This window comes from Aulonocara stuartgranti (assembly GCF_965226115.1).
Source record: "Aulonocara stuartgranti genome assembly, chromosome: 7".
In the NCBI taxonomy this organism is placed as follows: domain Eukaryota; kingdom Metazoa; phylum Chordata; class Actinopteri; order Cichliformes; family Cichlidae; genus Aulonocara; species Aulonocara stuartgranti.
The window spans coordinates 60,257,777-60,284,627 of record NC_138945.1 but is presented as its reverse complement, the minus strand read 5'-3'; the positions used below and the strand labels follow the sequence as shown (position 1 = coordinate 60,284,627).

The 26,851-nt window shown below is 39.1% G+C and overlaps 2 protein-coding genes across 17 annotated transcripts; one reads left to right on the top strand and one right to left on the bottom strand.

Annotated features, from left to right (window-relative positions):
* Positions 1-935: 935 nt before the first annotated feature.
* Positions 936-15,532, bottom strand: terb1 (telomere repeat binding bouquet formation protein 1). 14 transcript variants are annotated; one of them, XM_082539897.1, is made up of 22 exons: positions 13,717-13,965; positions 11,670-13,009; positions 11,462-11,572; positions 11,171-11,302; positions 10,738-10,869; positions 10,450-10,510; positions 10,194-10,312; positions 9,893-10,021; positions 9,638-9,790; positions 9,411-9,542; positions 9,115-9,240; positions 8,757-8,887; positions 8,358-8,662; positions 8,208-8,272; positions 7,680-7,742; positions 6,798-7,016; positions 5,725-5,796; positions 4,227-4,292; positions 3,048-3,118; positions 2,388-2,420; positions 2,265-2,312; positions 936-1,599 (listed from the first exon to the last, which is right to left on the bottom strand). In XM_082539897.1, the coding sequence occupies exons 2-22, from the start codon at positions 11,704-11,706 to the stop codon at positions 1,561-1,563; spliced, it is 2,244 nt and encodes a 747-aa protein (XP_082396023.1). In that variant the 5' UTR covers positions 11,707-13,009; positions 13,717-13,965; the 3' UTR covers positions 936-1,560. The 14 variants fall into 14 exon arrangements, with proteins under 14 accessions (XP_082396023.1, XP_082396015.1, XP_082396021.1 ...); XM_082539889.1 differs by having other exon boundaries at positions 2,265-2,420; positions 13,717-13,964; XM_082539895.1 differs by having other exon boundaries at positions 2,265-2,420; positions 13,737-13,964.
* On the top strand, positions 13,126-25,417 carry pdp2 (putative pyruvate dehydrogenase phosphatase isoenzyme 2). 3 transcript variants are annotated; one of them, XM_082539909.1, is made up of 9 exons: positions 13,126-13,244; positions 19,713-19,842; positions 19,950-20,141; positions 20,665-20,784; positions 20,881-21,167; positions 23,178-23,283; positions 23,363-23,599; positions 23,695-23,994; positions 24,124-25,417. In XM_082539909.1, exons 2-9 carry the CDS (start codon positions 19,765-19,767, stop codon positions 24,397-24,399), a joined length of 1,596 nt encoding a protein of 531 aa, XP_082396035.1. In that variant the 5' UTR covers positions 13,126-13,244; positions 19,713-19,764; the 3' UTR covers positions 24,400-25,417. The 3 variants fall into 3 exon arrangements, with proteins under 3 accessions (XP_082396035.1, XP_082396036.1, XP_082396034.1); XM_082539910.1 differs by lacking the exon at positions 13,126-13,244 and adding an exon at positions 18,876-19,156; XM_082539908.1 differs by lacking the exon at positions 13,126-13,244 and adding an exon at positions 19,169-19,312.
* Positions 25,418-26,851: the final 1,434 nt, after the last annotated feature.

The following is a 26,851-nucleotide window of genomic DNA, read 5'->3' as shown; positions in this document are numbered from 1 at the left end:
TAAATATTTGGGCTCAGTTTGCAGCTACAGGATCCGGACACCTTGCAGCCATTAAGTCGACAGTGAACTCCTCTGTACATCAGTCTAGAGTCACATGTAAGGCCATGTATCAGTCTTTTATATCCTCGACAATAATGTGAAAGACTGATAGTCATACAGAAAATGATTACTTCATGTTATTGTTATTAAAGGTGGTTTTACAAGCTACATGGGTGCAGTTAGTTTTTCACATACCACTTCTGCAGTTTAGCTTTTTGTTAAATAAATATAGTGTAATATGTTGTGTTGTTTTTCGTTGTAGGTTGTTGTATTTTTTAGAAATTTTAGAACATGGTAAGGACTGGATGATTTTTTTAAAATATCCTGATATGCAAAAGCTTAGAATTGAAAGAGGGTGTACTTGCAAATGTAAATAAGCAATAATTTGCACATTTACTTTGCCAATTCAACAGAAATACAAATCAATGACGGGAAAAGCTTAATGCCAGGGTATAACTATCACCAGTAAAAAATTCCCTTTCACCCTTCCATTATTATATGAGGTCTCAAACTATTACAGCCCACACCCCAGGGCATGGAAAATGGGGAAGACCCATGATTTTAGCAACACACTGATGAGTCCCCACAGAATGGGAGAGGCACTCTAGACAATGATCTCAGTCAAGCTAAGCTTTAAAGGACACATTTTGCAGACTGAGCTGCTTCTTGAGGCACACTGGGAAAGATAAGCAGTTTGATTTGCACTGTGATTCCTGTCATACCAGAGGCTTTCAGCTCAATAAACAAAAGTGCTTGACCTGAGTCCCCTCTCCCCTTGTTGATTTCCTGTCTGTGAACTGAAGCACAAAAACAAAGAAAGCAGGACTTGGCATTTGCTTCTGTGATGCTCTATGTCAAGGCCTTAACAGGGTCTAAGCAAAAGAAGCAATCAGACATAATCTAAATAGTCTTGTTTTACCTGAAAACTTTATGGAAAACAACTCTGGTTAATAACTGGTGAAACAGACACCACTTTCTTTAATATGCATATGAAATAACAAGAGTCATTTTAATGACCAGATTTTATCCAAACTGCCATACAGTAAATCTGACCTGGACTAAAAACAGCTAAGATACAGAAAAATAAATATGTGGAAAACTATACTTATACTGACTATCTGAACACACTGTTCAAAGGCCAGTTAGTCTGATAGACGGTTATGCGGTACAATATAGTAATTATTCAATAGGTGCTTTTGCATCGCTTAAATCTACCTTTTAATATCAATTTAATTCGGGCACAATTCATTCTCAAAGAAATGAACATAAACCATGAACAAATAATCACAAATAAATAACATCTACAGCTATATTTTCATTTTCAAACCATAACTCAAACAGGTTTGAGACAATATTGCATTGAAACCACAAATCACTAAAATTAGTACACCAGGTATAATATAAGGAATATATACTGCTGGAGATCATAAAAAAAATTATTGAAATGTTTTTTGAAGTGAGAATGAAGGCCTCACAGGTAAATCCAGTCAGCTGATCAACAAATCCTAGGTTGAACAAGGATTAAGAATCTGCACGGCTGGCATCCTGGGCCTTACGTTTCTGAAGGCAAAAAGACAAATGAAGCTAATTAAAGTCTGTGTAGTTTAGCGGTTCTGGTGGCATTCAAAAGTTTGAGCACCCCTAGTCAAAAACTGACACTTACATAATTCAAAAGGTTTGAAAGATCAACTTAATGGTGAAAAACAACAAGACCAATAAAACAAAAGCGTTTAATCCTATGGCAGTAGGATTACATTTCTAGTCAGATTTAGTAGACTCAGGAGTGGTGGTGCACTGCAGCAACATCTGCACAAATATGACCTCATGAAAGAGTCATAAGAAAACCTCGCCTGTCTCCTGAAGAGGTTATTCATTGAGAGAATTCTGCAAATAAACATCATCAGAAGAGATGTATATGCAGATTCATGAGAGGTTCTGTCTGAAGGAGAGGCTTTTAAGGGAAAACTTCGGGTGAGTAAAAAACACATTTATGAAATTGGCCAAATTAGGTCTTCCTGAACACCAGGTGATGAAATTTGTTTTGGGAATTTTTTAATGAATGGGGGGGAAAGTAATTTACTCAAAATAATTTTTAAAAAGTATGAAATTACCTTTGTGCATTTTGTAAATCATGTCATCCCTTTAGAGTTTGGAAATAAGTAACACTGTGCTCAAAACTTCTAAGGCCACTGTAACTTGTAAAACACTTAATTTAAGGATTTTACCATTAGTCGCCTGTACTTCTTGGCCAAGTCAACATTGGTGCGCCCAGGCTGGAAGGGATATGACCACAAGATTAAGTTCCAAGAGAAGCCATACGTCTTTACTCCAGACAGCAGGTAACCCACCTCCTCACAGCTGAAGTCCTTTCTCTTCCTTTTCTAAGAGTATTGAAGCCAAAAAAAAGTAAGAAAAGTAAACAAAGACAGCCAGAGACATGTGCATACATGTGGGCATGTATGCACATGCACATCCATTTGCCACACCTCTCAGTGCTTAGTAACTTTTAAAGCATTTTCTATCAAAAATTGGCCTGGTTACTGAAGCCATGGTTAATCACATATATAATAAAGAAAGAGGAAAATGTTTTCAAAACATCTGTTTTTTTTTTCTTCTTTTTTCCATTTATTCATACTGAAAACAATCCAGCCAAGTTGCCTGTAACCAGCATCCACAGACCACACTGGTTTCAGCCCATTAATAGCTGCATTTTGCAAAGCATGCTATTCACATTTAAAATGATTTCAACACATCTCGATGAGCAATGGTAATTTGTTAATTCTTAACGGGATTATCTTCGCTTTCTGATGGGCTGTCCCTATTGCAAAATAATGCAAGCACCAATAACAGAAAGCACTGTCAGGGATAAAAGGCGCTTTGGTAAACTGAAACTCTACTGTGTGTATCTGCCCTTTATCTTCAATTATTGTTATAACTACGATGCAATACTGATTATGACAATAAAGCTTTTTCTCGACATCCAAAAACATATCTGATAGAAAACTTACAGTGGAACTGTGATCCAAGCCAATCTTCTGCAGATTGTTATGGTGACCACTCCTCCCTCCCATCTCAATATCTGAAACACAGCACGTGAAAGCATGTTTACCAGGGATGCACTGATTTATTAGTTAAATCTAAACATCACTGATATTCAGTTTGTATACAGCCATCAGCAAATACAATGACATTAAATGATAACAGAGGTCAGTGGATTTCTGTTGTGTGTCACCAGCGTTGCATCTAGTTTCATATATTTGTGTAGCTGAATTTCAGTAAATTCGCTGACAGTGTGTTTAAATTACATTTAAAGTTATTGTTAAAAGTGGAGATGCTTTTCCCCTCCTCCAACAAAAGGTGAGAAAACAATCAGTACTGCAAATCATCTCTGCACCTCTACTGGAAAAGACAAAGCTTTACAACTCCTGTTTTATCATTATATATTCAATTGCCCCAGATTTAATATGCAAGATAATTTCTCTTTTTGCCTAGGACTGATTTTATAGTAGTACTAAGCTGTAGTAAAAAAAAAGATGAAGACAGAGCAGGAGGGGCGGTATTATAGTTTAACATGCTGAAAAATGGATGACAGTGGAAAAATCTAAGGAAGAATGGACTCAGAGTAAGCGCTGGAGCTGAGATGGAAAAAAACAACAGTAAATCTCAGTGTGACAGCACAGAGAGAATGCACTATGAAACAGTGCCCCTTGCTTTGCAACACTACTGCAATTCTTGGGCTACACAACCTTTGAGATGATGCAAACTTGCAAACTGACAAAACACTGCAATCCCTCTAGTTTCACTACAGCGTCACTGGCAAGACACAAAAGCATCCGCCTTAATCTCTCACAGTGTTACACAGAGTGTGAAACAGCTTAATGCAGCTGTGCTGCTTTGAACCAGCCCCGGCCTGCACTGTGAGAACACTGGCTGCAGTTCAACATTCCCTCTGCTGTTTGGTTTGTCTGCTGCCAGGAACACATTGCAGAGAACAGCTCCCACCACAGGCTCTCAATCATAACATTCACACAGTTAAATAGTCAGCTGTAAATACCCCTATCTTCAGGAGGATTCTCCCTTTTTAGGAGGGCCAAGAGAGGAGTGATGGGATCTGTGTTGCTGATTATGGCAGAAATGCAGGACTACAGTAAATAATTAAACTGCTGCTTTGTGAAAACATCTCATACCAGTCCTGTTATGAGAGGCGAATGTTGTCTTTTTAGCTCTTCTTTGTAGTGGAACCAATGTGACGCCTAAAAAGAAAAAGACAACCAAATTTACAAATTATACATATAGATGTCCTACACCTAAAACACAGCAGCTCGCAACTGCTCAATTTCTTTATCTTTCAGGACATTCCTGCTGCTTTCTATTATCTTGAATTTGTTTCTATGTTCCTATCGCTGTATCACATAATTCTGTGACATTAACCATCCCACACACCATAGAATTTATACCGAAAACTAAACTGTAATGCTAATCCTTGGTGGTGGTAAAAAACATGTAAAGTAAAACCAAAAGTTAGTCATTCTGCATTATTTGCCACTGCTCTTGCAGTTATTACTTGATGCAACATAAATGGAGAAACTATTGCTTCAAAGTTGTTGCCTCATCTGAAAATCTTCTCAGTGCATGTCTACTGCTGCTACCATAAAGCAATGTTGTTGTCCCCCCCCCCCCAATAATTATTTATTATTGTTATATATTATTATTATTCCCTTACAGGATAACTGCTAGGATAAGGTGTGACAGTACAAACTCTTTGTTTCAGGGACACATGCCTATGCACGCATGCATTCCCACTGTCACCACTCCCATTGTCACAAAGTGCTTGCTCATAGTGGGTCATCTGATTGTTGGGCCTCTCTCTGTATTATTTTAAGTTCCTTACCTTACAATATAAAGTACCTTGAGGTGACTATTAACATCTTTTATGTTTGTGAATTCATATTTTGCCAAATGCCCTCAGAGGCGGTGGTTTTGTTGTGACACATCAACATCTGGCATGTTTGCCAATCAATCCATAACTGCACGCTCTTGCTGGCACTGGACCAATGGTGACACATTAAAAGCTGTCATGTTTGTCAGTTAATGCGTAACTATATTTCTCACCCCAAAGCTCAAAATGTGTTCAGGGTTTGTGGTGGAAAAAAATAAGGAAAAACAACAACATACATTTTACTCAGTGCTGTTATATCAGCAGTAGGTATATTAAACCTCTGAGACTTGTGAGTTGAATTGATTTCTACAGAACAAACAGAGTACATAATAATAGAAGGTTACAGTTTAAACTGTGGCTTCTTAGAAGACTGCTATGGATTTCGAGGAATCATGGGGCACCTGGTTTCCAGGCCAGGTGTGAATGAAGTAATTTTCAGTCTCAGTCTGTTTAGCTGAGAGTGCTGCACATTAGCAGCACCATTCTCACACAGGCACAAATGGACCCCACAGTGAACTACACATTTGGGAAACACTGCGTGTTGTCCAGGCACACTTTTGTGTTAATGTCTTCACCTTTACCAGGTGACTGGTGCCAAGTATGTGGCAAAAGCTCTTTTTTGTACTTGCACTGGTGTATTTCTGATACAAAATAATTACCACAAAGGGTTCAAAATAGCTCGTATATTAGATTTACAAAATCTCATTTGCAACAGTGCTTTCAGGTGTTTGTGGTAAATTTCTTACCATTGTGCTTTCTCCATCGGTGTTCAGGCAGAGTGTTCTTGTTAATTACCTTTCCTTCACCTTCAGAAGGTCCTACAGTGGAGTAGAAAGTCATTTTATTAGCAACACATGGCAACAATTTTACATTTAAGCATTTTTTATTTCAACTTAACCCTGTAAGACCCAACCCATCAAAAATTAGCCAGAAAATTCTGATTTTTTTGGAACTGAGATGTTTATTAACCCTTATAACAAAATCCACTTTTTTTGCTATATCATGTTGGGTATGATATATTTTTATTATATATTAATTATATTTTTTTGTATCATATTTGATACAGTGGGCGTTTTTGACACCTTCTTGTTAACAACAATGTCAATTTTAGACAAAAAAAATAGTTTTGTCCATAAGTATTGATCAACAAGTATTGATCATGTTGATGAGATAAAGGTGTCCGAAACTCATGTATCAAATATGATACAAAGGGATTAAAAAGAAAAACTTTCACACAATGACAATAAAATACTGTTCAAAGGTAAAGTAAAGCTCCACCCATGCATTTCAGTTCTTCTCTCACACTAACAGTGAAGAGTGCCTGCAAGACACTGCAAGACTACCAATGCAAGAAATTAATAAGAAAACTTCAGAGATTATGTGGGCATTACTCAACCATTAAATGTGGTTAGCTGAAATCACATATGCTGCCACTAATTCGACCCTGTCTAAGAGACAAAGAATCTCAGTGTGTGATTTACAGAGAGCAGATTACCCAATGACAAACGCCTATCAAAGTGCAAACAATTGCACCCTTTGTGGTCACTGAGGAAAATAATTTTTCTGCTGAACTTTGATGCGAATTGAGTGATAAAGCAGGTAGTGCATCACCTTCTGAACCAAACATGTTGAAAACTCTGTCTATCCATTAGCAGCAAGGCCTTTAAAGGAAACTAACAATAATTAGTATTTTTTAGTATTTTTTAATATAACAAAAAAAATGCAAACCTAGGACCTACAGGAACTATTAGTGTTAACTGTAAATACACAGAAATCCAGTGATAAACTGGATTTCTGTGCATATGGAGAATCTTCTTACCAGTCCAGTTTTTGCAGGTTTGTTGTGGCTCCGCTGTTGAATATCTCTCAGCCTCAGCGGGATCCTGGTGCTCCTTCTCAAACACGAGCCTGCAGTGATGCATTCTGAAGTGCTTGGTGGCCTCTCTGAGAACCTTGTGCCTGTCACAGCTTTGGTGGCAAGAGCTTTGGAGAGACTCAAAAGTGTGACTGGTCACTTCCTCAAAAGGTAACACACAGGCTATGTGGAGAAAGAAGGACATGGGATTTATACTTCTGTTTAACTCCTTCTGTAAACCATGTTTATGTCATAACCACAAATACTTCCCAAACTCCACACCATAACCTACACTATAACCTCATGTCAACCTCCCCAAAAATGTAACTGAATGTCACAGCCCACAAAGAGTGACTGAGCTCTTCAGTACAGTTGCCTTTCCAGTTACTCCTTCGTTGCAGTTTTTGAAGGGATCGAGCTGCTTTATGATGCAGTCCCCAGGATAACCTGGACATATATATACCAGAAGCAAGAAACAAATGTACTTTGGTGACCATCAGGAGCAAGTGGAGGCTGTGAAATAAATCTCTTCTTTCTCGCAGGTCTACAGATGGGCCATTGGGAAAAGTGTGTATACTTCTTTGCGACAAATTTCACACTAGTGATGCCAGTGGGTCCCATACCGGTGTCTATGCCTGTTTGACTGAGGCCTACCTGTACATTTAACCAGAACTTTAAATGTATGGTCCTACTTTAACACGTCATAACTATTTTGAAATGAGGCTTATTAAGAGAGACACTCGTGTTTGCAAAGATATAGAGAAGTAAAGGCTGTCGAACACTGTCCTTGTTTAAACTCTGCCTTTAATAATACAAAATTAATAGGATTTCTGTGCTATTTCTTACCTGCACAACGACTATAAGGGACTGGGGCTTTGATCACGTTCTTCATATCAGTATGCTGTAACTCTAAACATAAAACACATTTAGGAAAACATCACATACTATACACTTACTGAAAATGTCAAAGTCCTTTTCATTGAAAATCCAAGTGTAAGACACAGGAGGCAAGTAAACACACACCCATACACACAAATCAGTCTGATACAAAAAAGGTCAGGCAGAGACTTGTGCAGATTGCATAAAAAGGCAAAATCCAAACACCAGGAACACGTTAAAAAAAAAAAAAAAAAAAACATTCACAGGGATTAACTGAGTAAAAGAATGCCAGTAAGCTCAGGTATCAGACAACACACAATCTAGAGATTAAATGTTGGGAAGATATGTGTATATATTGAGGGAGTGATTTGCAGAGTGCAAACAGGTGAGTTAACTGGGGGAACCAGGTGAGGAAGTAAAGGCAGTCTGAGCATATAGCTAAATACTGTAATTCTAGTGCCTGGAAGTGAAAATAAGTGATACTGTGTCTCTTACCTTCAATACACTTAATCTCGCTTGGTTTTGTGTACCTCACTGGAAATAGTGGCTTAAACCACTGACTAAAAAAAAAAAAAAAAAAAATATCTTATCATTCACCCTCATTTTTTTTCTGATAAATAACAGACGCAGAGCCACTCCACTAACCTGTTTGCCTCAAGTTGCTTACTGGCTCCCTCTAGTGGCAGGATATGAGAAGACATGAGCGCTCCAGTACCTTTGCACATTGAACACCTGACGTCACCTTCACTGGTTTCTTTGTGAGAACTTAACCCAGAGGTCAATTCCTTGTTTTCACCATTATTCCCCCTCTCAGTTATGTTTCTGGGGACAGTTTCAACACCCTCATTTTGTGGTATGTGCAGTGGCAGATTTAAAGCTGGTAGAGATATTTGGTCTCGCCCCTCATGTGAATTTGGTAGACCTGTGTCTTCCTGCTTACCCTCGAAATCCTGAAGATCAACATAAGTACACATCATGAGTCACCATGATATGATCTGGTCAGACTTGGCAAATACATGTGTCTGATGCATGTTTAACTTTCACCCTTCTCTTCTCTAGCAGGTTAATCCTGTGTAGCATTTCTCTGGCTGAACTCCTGATCTCCTCAATGTGTTTAGGGGCTTCCACATTTTCAGCCTGTTTTGCTATCGGATCACCCACTCCTGAGCACATAGCTTTATAGAAAAGGCAAATACTGCAGATTCTTATGTTTTGCATACTATATACATGCCAGTTATCTTAAATGTAAGACAGAGGCAAATAATGCAAATAAAATGTATATAAGATAGACTGCTGTGATACACAGTAACTTAAAAGCTAAACAGAAATATCAAAGTGATTGTGACATGTGAAAATACATAGGAATACAGAATTATTGGAAAATAAAACTGCTTTGACTTACTGGCCTTTTTGCAAGTTTGCAATATGAATGTAGCAGCCCTCCTAACCTCCTCACTTGAATCCTCTGTGAGTAAAGTTATGATAATGGGGAGCCCTCCACACCATATCAGCTGGGACTGGTGCTTTTCTGTAGAACCAAATAAGCACAGTGCAATTGTGAAATGCATGGACAGTGTGTTATGATCTTTAAAAAAGGAACACTGTGCTCTCAATATGTGCATTATGCAAGATATCATAGTTATGATATAAATTGGAATATATATTTTAAGCAGAAAAAAAAAAATAGTGCAGTCGCACCAGAGGCCTCAGTGCAGTAACCAAGGCTTAGTAAAATAGGAAGCCTGTCTTCTGGGTCCAAGTGTGGACTAGCCAGCAAAGAGAAAAGGTGTAAGACCACGCCATACTGCGCCAGACCTGAAGCCAGAGAAGCTACAAAGAAGAGATTGTAAATAAAGAAGGAAATACTTTGGTTATTCAGTTGTGGATTTAGGGTGCATGTGTATGTGTTCGTGAGCAGTTCGCACAGTTATCAGTGATGCAAGCTGACAGAGTCTTGGATATAATGACAGAAAGCTGGCAAGACAATAAGCTCGTATCTGCAGCAGAAGCTAGACGACCCAGGGTAAGAGCGAGAGTTTCTAATCCCCCACAGGCAGAAAAACTCTCCTGAACACAGGCTGCCAAAAGAAAGAAGTGAAGAACATTTAATCATTTGCATTTCAGGATCAACTAAGATGTTTTACATTTCAAAAAAACAAAAACATAGTTTCAGCACTTACAGTTGTTGGCCACTGTCATTGCTATGAATGTGCATATTGGCTGAAAAATTTCAGTCTGTGGAAAAGTAAGCTGCTGAAGCCAGATTTTAATCACAGGAAACGCTGCCACACAAATACGCTGACCCTCCTCTGCAATACAAAAGAAAGAAATAACAGAGCAAAAAAAAAACCCAGCTTTTGTGCTTACCCCAAAAAAAACATTTAATTGAGTACTGAAAATTGTTGCCACTATAGCAAGAAAATCTGTATTTTACATTTCACCTTATCTGAACAAGACAGAAAAATACAAATCTCATGTTACCATTCTGAGGGTTGTTTACACATCCACAAAGAGCACTAGACACAGACGTCCAAAGCTGGTAAGTTTGAGTAGCATTAGCTGCTCGGAAAGTGGCTTCTGTGGAGATGGGGAAAGTGGCCCTGCAAAATATATACCATTTACCTTACATGGACTCAAATGAGTGTTTTTATTGATGTTGTTTTCCTTTCTTTGTAACTACAAGTGGTGTGATTAAAAATTATCTTTGGTCAAAAGAGATTTCAGCAATGAGAAATACCTGAAGAGATTCAGTAGAACGTCCAGGCAGCCACTGTTCTGAGCCAAAGTCTGTCCTAATTCTACAATAAAACAAAGTCAGACAAAGGTTGCAAACATTATCATGCTCTCAGAACTAAAAAAAAAAAGAGATTCATGCTATATTTTGCTCTAGTTATATGGAATAAATTTAATGAGCTTCCAAATAAACCAGACCATATAGAGTAAAGTGACTGATAAACATGCAGATAAATGTGTGATCCAGTCCTGTAGCTTAAACTTATTCTGTCTTTTTAGAATTTGATCTTACTGTTGTTGGCTACCAGCACAAGCAGCAAATAAACAGAGAGTCGCTTCTGTTTCAGCGGGATGTCCTCATTCATTAGACAATCAGCAAGGTCTGCAAATATCTCATTTTTGCACAGAGAATTCTTGCAGTAGACTAACAAAATGAAAGACAAATTATATGTTGTTAAAATTTAAAACTATAATTTATTTTAAAAAATTTACACTTAATAAACACTTAATAAATACCAGATATCACACAAACACATATTACACACATAAGGACCACAGAGCTGCCTTTAATTTTTGGGGGAGGGGGAAGGTATTTCTTCCTTCCGATGCTTGATCGTCCCATCGTGAGAATGTTACGTAATTATCGGAAGATTCCAGAAACTGCATCCTTTAAAAAAAAATAAACCTCCCTGAACTTAGATTGGACAAATATCAGACGTGCCTACCGTTGGCCTCTGCCAGTGTGCCAAGTGTAAAGAGAGCAGTCTCCTTAACATCTGGATGAACAATGCTGGATTTGGAGAGGTTATACACAAATGCCACACCTCCCATTTCTCTTAGCAGGTCCACATTATCCTCTGAAATATTCCCAATTTAAAGTGAGACAGTCATCAGTTACCATGTCAAGACCTTATGCTATATAAATATCTCACTAAATACATGTATTCATATGACAGATGTGTTCGGGTTCAGTTCAAGTTGAAAGTACGTTTATGTCATTGACTGTTCATTATTACCTCTCTTTTCGCAGATTGAATGAATAGTGAGAAGGGCTTGTTTCTGTAAATCGGGGCATTTCATCTGAAACTTGAGACACTCCAGCAGCAAACTGAGATCTGTCTTAATAGCTGAAAACGCAAGAATGTAATATAGCCAGTCAGGGATACATTTGTCCTTCCACAAATACATGAAAGAGCCTGAGGAGTAAACGGAAATTACACTTACTATTGCGCCGGTTGCTGCAAATCTTAGTCTTATCCATGTCAATGTTTAATTGAAGTGTTTAACAAAAACACTGGCAAATGTCATTAGTGTCTGGATAGCTCCAAATTACGAGAACATCATATCTTATTTCCCATATTTGTTCAGTTAGGTGAACCTTATAATACTACCATTTTCAGAAATTATGCTCGCTAACTAGCTAGCTATAGCTAAACTAGCCAAAAGTTAGCTAAAGCCTAATATCTAAACGAAGTAATTGTGCTCAGTTAAACCACAATTTGTTTATTGTCACCCTAATGTCCTATTTTAAACACACTCCCAAACCGTCACGGAAAAAAGGTTCGAGTATCTTACTGCGATATCAGCAATATTAAACGTTACCAGAGATATTTAATAGAAAGAAAGTGACGACGAAACTTTACATTGCACGTTACCATAGAAACGGACTAGCCTAGCTGCTACTACTACTACCCATAATGCAGCCCCTGAATTGGGACACAGTTATGGATGATGCTACAATATGCGGATAACAGGATTTTTTTCTATTTAGAGCATTTCAAAATCGTTACAAAAGTCAGTCATATATGGGCAATTTCAATGGGCCATTACTTTGGAAAGTAAAATCAGACTGATTTGATATTGACATGAACATTTGTATGTTTTTGTGTTAGAAGATTATAGATTGTCCAAATATGTGAGAGTTTTTAAATCAGCACTGCATGAGATTAACTGTGACACAGACGGCTGCCGGCCTGGCGAGGGAGAGCTCCACTTCAGCCTCCAAACTGGAGCCAGTGTGTTACTCACAGAATCACAGATTTACTCACATTTACTGACAGTGGATTGTCTGATTGTTCTGTGGGGTCTTTGCAGTATTCAGCCCCTTCCGGTGACTGTTGTTGTGACTGCAGGTAACATTTGGACAAAAGTCTTATGACTCCATTTTTAGGGTTTAATTAGGTTAAATATTTAACGAGTCAATTCGAGAATTCAAGACATATTTATCACTAAAATGATAGGTGAGAGCAGACGGAGGGGGAGTACATGTTTGTTTCTTCTTTTTACATTTCAGAGAAAACTAATCGGTGTAAGATATAACAATAGACGTCACTCACACATCAGAGTCCTTTTACATATTTTAATAATGGAATATCTCTATCTTCATTGTTTGTTAAGTGCACACACTGCATGAGGTCACATATTTATAAGCATTTTTGGTTTGTTCCACAGTTTTCAGGAACCTGTTCAGTGCATCCCAGATCATGTTCTGTTGCTCTCGAGTGTTCACACAGAGTACACATGCTTAACCTTGACCTTAACAATTAACAGCCTTGTCCCTGATGCTGAAATTAAAAAAAAAATAATAATAAAAAGTAAGTTTCATCAATGATATGGTGAAAAAAAATCTGAACTTTATCACCTTTTGATCTGAAAAGTTACTGGTAATATATATATATATATATATCCCAACTTCCCCAGAAGCTGGTAAAGAAGTTGGACTCACTAGGAATAAACACAGCCCACTGCTGTTCACCCTGCTAACACATGACTGATAGAATCCACACAAACTCTGTTCAGGTGACAAATCTTTTCTAGTTTATTTAGCGCCTGCTGTGTCTTGTCCTTGTACAAAGACGTGTTCTGTGTTTGAACTGCCTAGGGTAGAGCAAGCTTTGTAAGTCAGTGCAGCCTCACTATGCTGCCCTCACGACACATGTGAAGCTAGACAGCTAGCGAACAAAATAGAGGAGATCTTCCACACAATGCTTGCTTTTAAAGAAGATCCTTTAAAGCCTTATCTCTCAAGGCTTCTCCTTGCCATTTCTTATTTGTAACTGAAACATACAGAAAATGAAAATAAATTGCTAGCTAATACACATCTTAATGACAAACTTACTAATTAGCCTAGCTTAACACGTGCGTTACATTAGCATCGCAGTTCACTCCAGGTAAAGACAAAAGTTATCTCTGAACATATTAATACTCGCAAAGACGAACGTTTCCCAAGGTACAGGCGTGTAGGGCACTCTTAGCGTGTACATGAACTCACGGCAATAACGGAGAAAATACCTCAAAGATAGGTTAATAATCAGAGCGCTCCCTTGCTCCCATTTCCGCACATACAATACAAAGATCGCTTGTGGTAACGAATTCTCACTCTGAGCAAATTACGAACCCATACATTTTAACTGTTAGCATGAATCACTTATAATATATTTCTTAACTTTGAACTCATTTATCACTTTGCTTATGTAACTTAATCAGACTATGCACCAACTACTGACTTTTGACCAAAAGGCATAACACTCACAGTGCAGGATCAAGCCTCACAGCCGCTCTTCTCCAATGTTAATGAGAGCAAACTGAGAAATGTAACCACTTTCTTTAGTGTGTACTTTCAAACATTCTGAGCTTAAACATTCAGATCGTGTTTGCAGTCATCACTGTAATAATGGGATTTGTGGGCTCGCAGGTTACATGACAATCCTGGACAACTATGAGCGGTCTACATTAGCAATAATTAACAGTATCAATGAATTTTATGCATCTTTGTTGTTGTGCAGTGACAGAAAAACAAAAGAACTCCCTCTCAGCTTGTTCGTGGGCAAAATGGCCACGTCCTGTTATGAACACAAATTCCAGTATTCGGAGGGAATCTGAGGTTAAGCGAGAGCATACCTGTAGCTGTCATATAATCGGCTCTTGCTAAGCAGTCCGTCGCAGTACGCCAGCATTTACTGCTGTTTTGCGCTAAATGCACGGGAGGAAATAGTCCAACAAAACATCGGCTTAGCTTTATACGGGCTAGCGCCACCGTGCAATCAATGTGCAGGTGGGTTCCCAATTAACCGAGTTGTGCGGCGAAAAGAACGAGCGCAGGAGAGAGAGAGTGAGAGAGAGAGAAGAAAAAAAACGGAAGGCGAGTAGCCCATCTGGCTACATCGTGCTCAAATGAAGCACATTCCTCCGTTGCTTTGGCATGTGGGAAATTGCCATAGTAGTGCTCCTGAACCTGAGGAGCTTGTTTCTCCAGTCTCAGAACCATCTACTGATGTGGTCCCGACACAGGAGAATCTTGGTCCTCAACGTGAAGAGCTTGATTCTCCTGTCTCAGAACCGCTAGTACTCATCATCAGCAGTGATGCAGTCAGCCTCTCTGACCAGATCATATAGACCAGGGGTAGGCAACTCCAGGCCTCGAGTGCTGGTGTCCTGCAGGTTTTAGATGTGTCCTTGAACCAACACAGCTGATTCAAATGGCTAAATTACCTCCTCAACATGTCTTGAAGTTCTCCAGGGGGCTGGTAATGAACTAATCATTTGATTCAGGTGTGTTGACCCAGGGTGAGATCTAAAACCTGCAGGACACCGGCCCTCGAGGCCTGGCGTTGCCTACCCCTGATATAGACAGTGCTTGAAGCAGTTATGACCTTCTTGCCATATTGGCAGAATAAATGACCTGGAAGCTGTTGCACTGTCTGCACCTGTAAACTCCAGGACACGTTTACAAACAATTTTCGTTGTTATTTGCGCTGCAGCTGCAGGTTAGGGTGGAGTTACTGTGTGTGTGTTTACAAGTAGTTTTAAACCTTGTGATCCACAAAACAGCATAACAGTAAAAGAAGAATTGACTGCGTTACAGTCAGTGCGGGAGCGGCGGCTTTGCTCGTGCGCGATTCATTTGCAGTTTGGACGCACGTGAACATCTCCTGCCCTGACAGCGGCTGGAGGAGGACTATCCTCCGCCTGTGAGCGCTTTGGCACGAGCGATGTGCCCACGGCAGCACCCGCTGCTTGTTGAGAGTAACAGCGGTTTCACGTCAAAAGTCGTCATAAATAAGTCTCCAATAACACCAGAAAAAGCCGCCAGATTTGTCGCTAGTCGCTTTTTAGAAAAAAAAAACGACGCTAAGGGGGTTTGAAAACTCCCTAAATATAGCGACAAAATCGCTAAGTTGGCAACACTGTTTGGACTGTTTTCAGGGTATTTAAAAAAATTCAAAACAAAACAAAACCGTGCATCACAATGGGTATTCTCTGAGCATGCGCAGAATTACGCACAGCTGTCATGTGATCCTGTGATCGAACAAAGGATCAAAGGCTCGAAGAGCGCTGACGTCAAATTCGCTGCCACAAAAGTCTATAAATAGCCCCTCTTCACCTTTGCAAACACAGTTTTACTTGGAACATTTTCAGAAACAGCGAGTTGTGTTTAACAAACCAGAAACCTTTCAGAAAGGGACTGTTTTTAAACTTAAACAATTAAGCAGACATTTTTTCTTGTTGACACTTTGCATTAAGAGTTTAAAGAAATGTCAAACGAAACATTTATGGAGCTTCAAATGAAAATTCAACAACTCCAGTTGAAGTTGAGCACCCTAAAGCTCAAAAAGAATAATTATAAAGATAATTTCCATCAGTCAAGAGATGAGCTTAAACACGTGAAGGCTCAGGCTGAACAAAATCAGACACAGGTGGAATCTCTGGAGGCTAAACTCCAGGAACAGGAAAAGAATTTTCAGACAATGCACCATGACATGATAAAAAAAGAAAAGATAATAGAAAAACAATATAGGGAAATACTTCGGAAGATAGAACTCACAGTTGAGCTGAAAAGAGAAATTTGTACTCTTCAGCGCCGGGTGAGACAGACACTGGATGATAAGCAGTCACAGGTGGAATCTCTGAAGGCTAAAATGCATGAGAACACAACAGAAAGTCAGACACTGCAAATATTTTGGCTGGAAGAAAAAGTCAAAAAGCAAAATTTCAAGATTGTTCATAACGAAGATCTCATAGATGAACTTTATGAACATCTTAAAATTAAAGGAGAAATAATTAATAATCTTAAGGATCAGCTGAGAAGGGAGCAGGAAGAAAAAATATTAGCTGCTGTTCACAACATCACTGGTGAACCTCTGCAGCTGGAGAATCTTGCTCCTGAACCCGAGGATCTTTTTTTTCCGGCCTTGGAGAATCTTGCTCCTGAACCCGAGGATCTTTTTTTTCCGGCCTTGGAGAATCTTGCTCCTGAACCCGAGGATCTTTTTTTTCCGGCCTTGGAACCATCTCCTGACGTGGTCCCGACACAGGAGAATCTTGCTCCTGAACCCGAGGAGCTTGTTTCTCCTGTCTCAGAACCATCTCCTGACGTGGTTCCGACTAGTGGTTCATGGTGTCATGGTGCTAAACGCCTACTTAAAATAGGTTTAGGTGTTGCTGCAGTAGGCCTTATTATAGCTGCAGGTTACTGGGGCTTTTCAGTGCTTAACAGTGATTGCCTATTTAACTCTGTCTATGGCCTCGTTGAGCCATATTGCCACCTTGGTGATCGATTAGTCCCTTTTTAAAGACTAGTAATGATGGACTGCTTTTCATCCACAGTCCAGAAAACCATACGTTGTTCATATCAGACAACATAAGCAACATTTAGCTAACTTGTGCTCTCATTTTTCTTTTCTTTTGCCTCTCACCCCCCAGCCAGTCGCGACAGATGGCTGCCCCTTCCTGAGCCTGGTTCTGTCAAAGGTTTCTTCCTGTTTAAAGGGAGTTTTTCCTTTCCACCGTGCCTAGTGCTTGCTCACAGGGGATCATTTGATTGTTGGGGTTTAACTTGTTAAAAAACATAACAAATTAGGTGAGGGGTTCACATAATAGAGAGCACAACAAAAACTACAAATTTAAAAAAAATTTGTTAGTTGCAAATCAAAATAAAGACAACAGTTTCTGAAAAACATCTCTTACGGCTCTGTTTATTTGCTTAAATGAACACTTGTATTTTTTGTCATAGAAGAATATACATTGTCTTAAGTATTTAATAATTTTAAATTTAGCCCTGCGCTGCATGAGATAAACACAGACGGCTGTCGGCCTGGCGAGGGAAAGTTCCTCTTCAACCTCCAAACTCAACCCAGTTTGTTACTCGCAGCATCGCAAAATTAGACACAGCAATTTCTTAGAGTCTGGTTTAAGTCCTGAAATGACATCTCCTTACCTGTCACGATTCTGGGTCAGTTTGACCCAGTATTTTGAGTTGTTATGTTTTGGTGTGTTTTTGCATTATGGATAGTTTTCTTATTCTCTTGTGGTGCTTTTGTTGGTTATGATGATGATGATTATTAATCTATGTTTTAGTTCTTCTTGTTTAGGGATTAGTTCTTAGGTTTTGTGTTCTCATGTTTTTTGCTGGTTTAGTTCAGTGTCTAGTCTGTCTCTCTCTGTCCGTGTCTTAGTTTAGTGTGTATTGTTTCCTGTTTTATTTTGAAGGATTGTGTCTTATGTCAGTGTGTCCAGCTTCGATCCCCTGACTCGTTAGCCCCAATCTCTCCCAGCTGTGTCTCCCTCCTGTTTTCCATTCCCCGATTACTTCCCTGTGTATATTAGCCCTGTGTTTGCCCTTGCTCAGTGCTGCATCGTACCGTCGGATTATGCCTGTGTGTTTTATACTGTGTTCAGTATTTTTGTGTTCACTACCCTTGTTCAGTTCATGTTTTAATTTCTCCAGCAATAAAGCTGAGCTTTTGAGTTAAAATTCTGTGTTTGAGTCCTGCATTTGGATCCTCATCTCCGCCTGCCCGCACACAGAGCCCTCTATTTAAAATCCAACTCTTACCTGAACTCTCCTGCCTTTCTGTCTCTCTCGCTGCCTTGTAATGATAACTTCTTAAAGATGATCAATATAATGTTTGAAGAAAAATGGTTGACAATATCCATTCAACGCCAAAAACCAACTGCAGCATAAACAAGGAGGTCACTGAGGGAAGTTGACTGAAATGGACAAAAAAGAAAAATTGCAAAATTTGATTGATTTGTAAATTTGTAGTTGAAACGGGTAGTTTGCCACTTGAGCCTAACGTTTAAATTATAATACAGTCTTGAGGAAAAAATATAAATAACTTTTTTCTTCTCTGGTTGAGCTCTGGTTGAAATTAAATTATTTTATTTATTCGTACAACATAGAGATGTTGTACGAATAAATAAAATAATTTAATTTTTCATTGTGAGTTGTATGTGAGGCGGCTGAACACAGGAAGGAGAAAAGGACTTATATCGATTGGTTAGGAATTGGTTACAACAAAGACTGTATCTTTAGGAAAAACAGGAATTGTGAGAAAGATAACACAACTTTTTGTTCTCCCAAATGCGTTGAAAGAGCCAAGAAGCAGTGGACAGAAAAATAGAAAAAGAAATTTAAAGATAAATGATTGTTTTTACATTAAAATCTATACCTCAAACAGTCACTATGAAAAATGTCTGAACCTTTTCGTCGAGATTATTTTATTGACGGCCTATAAACACATACAAACAACAGAAACAGATCCAAAGTGCTTTAGAAGCAGATATACATTGCAGGTCTCGAAAGAAAACTCAGTTTCAAAATACATATAAAGCTGAAAAATGTGTTTTGTTATAGTCACTAATTATTGTGGGAAGTAAAGATCACAATGATCGATTGTGTAATGGATCGACACCAAAAATTTGCAGTAGAGGTAAGAAAAGAGGAAGCATGCACCCCACTAAGCTCTACATCTACTACAGCAGAGCGCGATAACTGCTACGTCAGACGTTTCAGCACGTGACCGTCCTGTTATGATTTTGAGTAGTGATTCAATGGACATCGATTCACTCGAAGTTTTACGAAGTTTGTACGTATTTGGTTGTTCAGTTGACTTGACATACATCTTAAGCCGCTACATGTGTGGAAGTTTAGCTAGGTACAGGCTACTGGGTAACGCTAGTACGGTGTGGTTTTTAACCAAATGTTAGCGCAAGCTAGCCAGCTAGCAAGCTAACTTTACGTGTCATGTTGACAGCTCTGTGGTACGTGGCGGACTTGCACGTAATGTACCTAAATGTCAGAAGATGCCACTTGGGAGTGGCGTGTAACAAATGTATCATGTTGTTAATCTGAAACTGTTTGATCTATGGAGCATGTAAAATGCTACCAGCTTACGCTAGCCATTTAATTATCGCCAGGAACATCGTAGCATCACCATACACATAAGCAAATGTATAACATTTTTATTTTTTTCATCCTTGAGCTAGGCATAAAGGTGATTAGGCTGCAGCACAGCCTACCTAGAGTGTCGCAACAGCGATGTATGGACGTGTGTACGCCAGCATCCTGCAACGAGCGTCAAACTCACTCACGCTTTATTATGGTGCTCAATTCCAGGTTTGTCTGCTTTTATTTTATTCTTTCTTCTAAATCAAAGGCGGGTCTAGCAGAAAAGCTTTAGCAACCACTGCCCTAATGTATTTTTAATCCCCTTTCTTCCTCAGAATGCACACGCTGTAGCAATTTGCTGTTCTCAGTCTCACTTACCCCACTGCTACTTCTCATCCTGGGGTCCATCCAATGGTGATGAATCTGGGAATTTGTCTAAAAGCCAGCGACACCTCTCAACTCATCAGGATTTGGACTTTCAGCAGAGGAGAGTACAGATCAACAGTATTCTTAGATCCAATGAACAAGTAAGGGATAGCACACAGTCTTACCCAGCAGATACTTTAAACTTATTAATTAAATGAAAATACAACAAAGACAGAATATTGTGCTAATTTTTTACTAAATACCAGCGATATGCATCAAAAATATTGTGTTTACCGTTATGCCTATCACCTCTTCTTTTAGCAAAACTCTGAAAGTGTTTGGGAACTTAAAAATTTACTCACATATTTTGACTGGGTAACAATCTTTAGCACTCAGACTATCATGAGCTGGCCATTGTACAATGTGCAGAAGAAGTATGCACTAAACACTAGTTTTTACTTTTTATTCATTTATTGCATTTTGTTGTCAGCAACCTGAATGCTTGCCTCAGTTGGGTTGAAAAGAGTTCAGTAATTTTCTTTGCCATTTTCTTTCAAAAACCTTTTTCAGTTTGAATGTGAATATTGACGAACTCTAGTTAAGTGTCTTCATTTTAAGTTCATATTTATTATGTAACTGTTTTGGTAAATAGCTAAAGTAACACAAACCATATCTCTGTTTCAGTCTGTGAGTGTCCCAGAGTTTGATGGCAGGGGACTAAGTGTTGTGAGGAAGTTTGAGAGCAACCAGCTAGCTGCTAACACTCCTAATGAGGACCGTCGCAGTGCAGCCACCTGCTTACAGGCATGCAGTTTTTTCCCCCTTGCTATAGTGAAATCTGTGTTTTTTTTCCACTTGTTTCTTGTAAAATCAAATTTTATGTTTCTCTGTCTTCTCCAGTCAAAGGGCATGCTCTTTGGAGTGTTTGATGGCCACGGGGGTTGGGCGTGTGCTCAGGCCGTTAGTGAGCGGCTGCTGTACTATATAGCAGTTGCAATGATGCAAAGGCACAGCCTGGAAGAACTCGAAAAATGCATGGAGCACAGCAGACCTATTCCTCCCATCCTGCAGTGGTATAAACATCATACAGATTTTAATTATCGTGAATCTGCTTCCCTGTACATCGACAACCTCAGAGTCTTCTGGCAAGAATTACTGGACAGTGATGAACACGAGTCAGGCATGAGGTAAATGCAAATAAATCTTCTCTTCAGCAAAGACTGGGAGGAATTATTATTTAGCTTGTTTTATTGTTTCAAACCTAGTCCTTGATAGATGTAGCAAATGGTGTAAAATTATACAAATGTCAACGCTTTGACCCAGCTTTTAAAGCATTATCCAGTTTTTGTGTGTGTCAAATCAAATCAAAATCAAATCAAATCACTTTTATTGTCACATCACATGTGCAGGTACATTGGTACAGCACATGTGAGTGAAATTCTTGTGTGCGAGCTTCACAAGCAACAGAGTTGTGCAAATACAATAATGTAAACAAGCAAAATACAAGAATGGCTACATCTGAAACTAATAAATATATGTACAATATATAATAGTATATGCATTTCTGGATGTGTATACTAAATATTTTTCTACGTGTGTGTGTGTGTGTGTGTGTGTGTGTGTGTGTGTACACATATTTTACAAATTAAATAGAGTAAACAATAAATAAAATATATAAAATAAAATATACAGAGTTAGACATGTGCAAAACAGTGGCGTTACTGTACAGTATGGAGTGCATAATGTTAAAGTTCCAGTAGTGAAGCTGAGGTGTCTATGACGTGTTCAGCAGTCTGATGGCCTGATGGAAAAAGCTGTCTCTCAGTCTGCTGGTACGGGACCGGATGCTGCAGAACCTCCTTCCTGATGGAAGTAGTCTGAACAGTTTATGGCTGGGGTGACTGGAGTCCTTGATGATCCTCCCCGCTTTCCTCAGGCACCGCTTCCTGTAGATGTCTTGGAGGGAGGGAAGCTCACCTCCAATTATCTGTTCAGAGCACCGCACTACTCGCTGGAGAGCTTTGCAGTTGTAGGCGGTGCTGTTGCCATACCAGGTGGTGATGCATCCAGTGAGGATGCTCTCAATGGCACAGTGATAGAAGGTCCTGAGGATGCGGGGGCTCATGCCGAATCTTTTCAGTCTCCTGAGAAAGAAGAGGCGCTGCTGCGCCTTCTTCACTGTTTTGTTTGTGTGTACTGACCACGTAAGATCCTCAGCCAGATGTACACCAAGGAACCGGAAGCTGCTCACTCTCTCCACAGCAGCGCCGTTGATGGTGATGGGGGTGTGTACTTCTCTGCACCTCTGGAAGTCCACTATCAACTCCTTTGTCTTTGCGACATTGAGGGTGAGATGGTTGTCTTGACACCAGTGGGTCAGGGCGCTGACCCACTGTGGAGGGATGGATGCTGTGGTAGTGATAGAAGGTTTGAGTGGGGTTTAATAATACAGTTTAAAATAGGCTATATGCTTGTTAAAGGAACCAGGTGGGTGTGAAATAATACAAGCACAACAAGAAATAAAATGTTTATTGATATGATGGCAACTAACCTAAGCTGCAAACTTGTGTCTAGACGTATATGTATTTCCACACATTTGATAGATTTTTTAGTTTTGTCATTTCCCTCGATTACTTTTTAATTTTTATGCTATTTTTTGCTTTCAAACGGCCTTTAAAATACATAACACAAAGTGAAAGGAAAAACATGAATTTTCTGCAGTGATTGGATTTGTTGGCTCTGTTATGCTTTGAAAGTTATTTTGCTGGCATGATTTGATTCCACGTCTCAGTGAACACCTTCACTGTAACATGAAACACTTTTATATTAATGTGAGTGGTCTCTTTTATGATGAGAGTGCACACATCTAAAGGGCAATAGGGGTCACACAATGGACTGATGAGTATGAAAATGATCTAAATCATATTCTACTACTGAATACTAGTAGGAAATTTTAGACTGAGGTGACTGTAGTGCTCTTAAGTACCAACATCTAACCACTATATATGGAAAATATTTTTAAAGAATGACATCATCCCTGTAGTAGCCTTACAGAAAATTTGAAATCAATAACAGGACGCACTGAAGCCGTTTCAGCATCAAACACTTTACTAATACGTGTTGATTTATGTCTTAACTTGTCAGTTATCTGTGTATGCAGAATAGCACAAAACAAAAAGCCTGTTTTCTTTTTTTAGTCCTCAGGATGCTCTGGATTATGCTTTCAAACGGCTTGATGCTGACATCTCTCTGGAGGCTCAAGTTCCTCTATCCAATGACCTAATGAGAAGTACAGCCATTCAGGTAATAAGATACAGCAGTCTTCGGTCTCTAGTGTGTTTTAAGTTCATACAAGGTTGATACACATGCATTATCTGTCCAGGTTGCATTTGCCGGGTGCACTGCTTGTGTGGCCCATGTTGGCATGGATGGCATCCACGTGGCGAACACCGGTGACTGTCGAGCAGTACTAGGGGTGCAAAATGAAGATGGCTCATGGAGCGCTTTACCCCTTTCTCAAGACCATAACTCACAGAACCAGGCTGAGGTGGAACGCATCAAAGCCCAACATCCACCTTCAGAGAGCGACACAGTGGTTACAGATGACAGGCTGCTAGGGGTGGGTTTTTGTCGCCACATGCAACAGATCACAAATTTGTTTGCCATTCGGTTTAGAGAATGAGTCATTGGTTCAATTCTTTATCTTTCTGTCAGGTCCTAATGCCACTCCGTGCGTTTGGTGATGTGAGATTTAAATGGAGCCATGAGCTGCAGCAAAGTATTTTAGCCAGCCTGGAATCTGGAGTAGACCTTGACTCTCTTAATCTGTATCAGTACACTCCGCCTAACTATCTAACACCGCCGTACCTGGACGTGTCACCTGAGGTCACTTATCATAAACTGAGACCCCAGGACCGCTTCCTGATCCTCGGTACTGACGGCTTATGGGATGAACTAGGGAGTGAGGAGGCAGTACGGCTCATTGGAGAGCACCTGAGTGGAATTCACCTACAGGTTTGTATGGAGTAACTACTTCACAACATGTAACTTTTAGATACAGCACTTTATTTAGACTTTATCCTGCAATCTTGACCTGAAAAAACAAAAAGGTTTCTAACTAACCTTTTTGTTTTTTTCTTCCAGGCTCCAGTTTCTCAGTCTGAGAGAAAGCTGAAGTTGGGTCAGATGCATGAACTCTTGCTGAAACGCCAGGCCCGTGCCTCCCCGGCTCTAGACACAAACGCTGCCACACACCTCATCAGACATGCTCTCGGCACTGGGGACTATGGAGAACTATCCCAGGAGAGGCTGGCGTCAATGCTTGCTTTGCCGGAGGATCTAGCGCGAATGTACAGAGATGATATCACAGTTACTGTGGTGTATCTGAACTATGATCTGGCTAGATCTCACCACAACTAATGGACAGAGAGAAACAATTACGAGAATTGGGCTATTCAGATTAGGACTGTAACAGTAAGTATTAACGAGACCCTTGATCTTTAGAAAATGAACTATTGAGATCATATTAACTATACAGATATGATAATACAATAAATAGTCTTGTAGTTTATTGTTTTATATACTTTTTATACAGTTTTGGTTACAAACAATGCCTATCTACACTCTTATAACTAGTGCAATTAATTTTTCTAAAAAAACAGAAAAATAATAAAGTCAACGATTCTTGGAGAATTGTACTGATAACATTTTTTTGTAAATATTCTGTATCTATGTTAATAATACAGTTTTATTGTGAATTCTTTTGGCCATGACAGTCAGTTAACATTTTCTAAAGGTTGTCACAGTTACAGCTTGCTATATAGACTGATTGATTTTCAGTGTTTACTTACAGTTAGCCTGAACAGACAAATGCAAAAGTAATCATCGGTCTGGAACTGTTCAGTTTAGCTCACAACACATTGTGAACCGATGCAGGTCAAAATACCTCCGGATCAAACTGTAGAACTACAACGAAACGCAGCACAGTCCCGAGTGACCAAAAATATAAACACACTGCAGCTCGTACTTTTCCGCATATCTGACAATCAGTTGGCCCACACATGCTAAGCCTGCTCAATGTCTTTGGAATAGAGGGTGGCCATCCATATGCTTTCTACAGAAACATCGGCACTCCAATTTGTCTGGTTCTTAGGAAAAGTTCAGTTACCAATTCATAGTTGCAGCATTTAATGGGTCACAAATACAGTTTTTGTTTGGAAAAAGTCCTTCAGTGTATTTTTGATGTGAAATAATGGTACCTCTCACTTCTATTGATTTTCTTATTGTGCTTTTGTTTTTCCATTTAGTCTTTTTTTTTTTTTCCATGTCCCTGTTTGTGTAAGCTGTGAAGTATCTTTTAATGAAGTTTAAATGTTTATTGTAATCGTGTTTTTATGTTTCCATTCCATTTACAAAATTAAACTAATATTACATTGAACAGATTGTATTTTTTTTCTGTCAGAAACATTTGGATTAAAAGAAGTTACAAGGGGACATTTAAATATTGTAAAGCATAGTTTTAATGTCCTTTTGCCTAAACCTGGAAAGTAGATAAGTGGGGTCAGGAGTTTTCAAAATAAACTCTGCTTGTCATGGGAGCCTGTCTCTTCTCAAACGTGTTTTCTAAACATGTGTGTGACATATTAGAGGAAAAAAGTTAGTCTGTAATCAGCCTAATGGTCGTACAAACATAAGTGAAGTTATTTTAATTGATGCTGCTAGTGGCTCACATTTTTCTGCTGGTCTCTCACTTACAATTGTAGAGAATATGAACAAATTCCACTTTAAAAAAAAAAAAGCAGACCTCAAGCCTTTTTTGAAATGTGAAGTTGGAAACCCACATGTGTAAACACCTTCACCTGCAGGTCTGATGTATTCTTAATTCCAGTTTAACCCCTTCCTGTGGAAATCAGCTACTCGGCGTGTGAAGAAAGTGAAACGCTAAACACAAATACTGTAGCCGGTGGCAGTTAAAGAAGGCAGTCACAGACAGTTGCTAGGAAAGTTACTGCACTGATGGAGGACGTTTCTCCATCAGTTGTTTCTCTCGCTGCATTTCGAGATATCTCAAATCACCTCATGGCCCTTAACACTTAGGTTTTTCTTTATATTTGTATAATATGTGCATCTTTATATACAATATTTTCACTTTTAAAATTTCTTAGTTTTTTGCATATTTGTCAAACCTACATGTTTCACATCACTGAATGTGGTAGGACTCGACTTAAGCGGTCAAAGAAGTGCAGGAGACTGATGCTGTCCAGTGTAGCAAGTGATTTATTCACCATTCTGTGGCCCAAGAATATTTACAAAGAAACAAATAAGAAACTCAACTCTATAATAAACTCAATTCAAATAAACATAACTGAACTTAAATCAACGGAAATTAAGGTCAAACTGCACACAGCTACACTGACCTGAACCCTTCTCCTGAAACACCTGAGTTCGTCTGCTTAAATAGTCCCCTTAATCAAACACTTTCTCCTCTGGACTATTCCATTCAGTAGGTAGGTGAGATGAACATGATTATATTCATCCTCTACTACTCCTCTTGACTGGCAACATAAACTCTGGTGTAATCAATACATATCACAACATTAAATCTATTTCTTTATAAACCCTTTAAAATCAACTTTGTTAAATTATAAGAATTCTTCCCCTCCTGCCCTTGGTCTCTTCCTGTGACCTCAGATGAACCCAGAAGGTATAAAGCAGGAAGTAGAACTACATTTCCTCCTTTTGCTTCTGGAAGACAGGTAGGTAAAGGTAAGTTCAAACAATACAAATTAACAGTTGAAATAAATAACATGTTAACTTAACAAACTTGCATGAATTGATTTAAACCAAGATGTTATATTATATAATCTGTAAA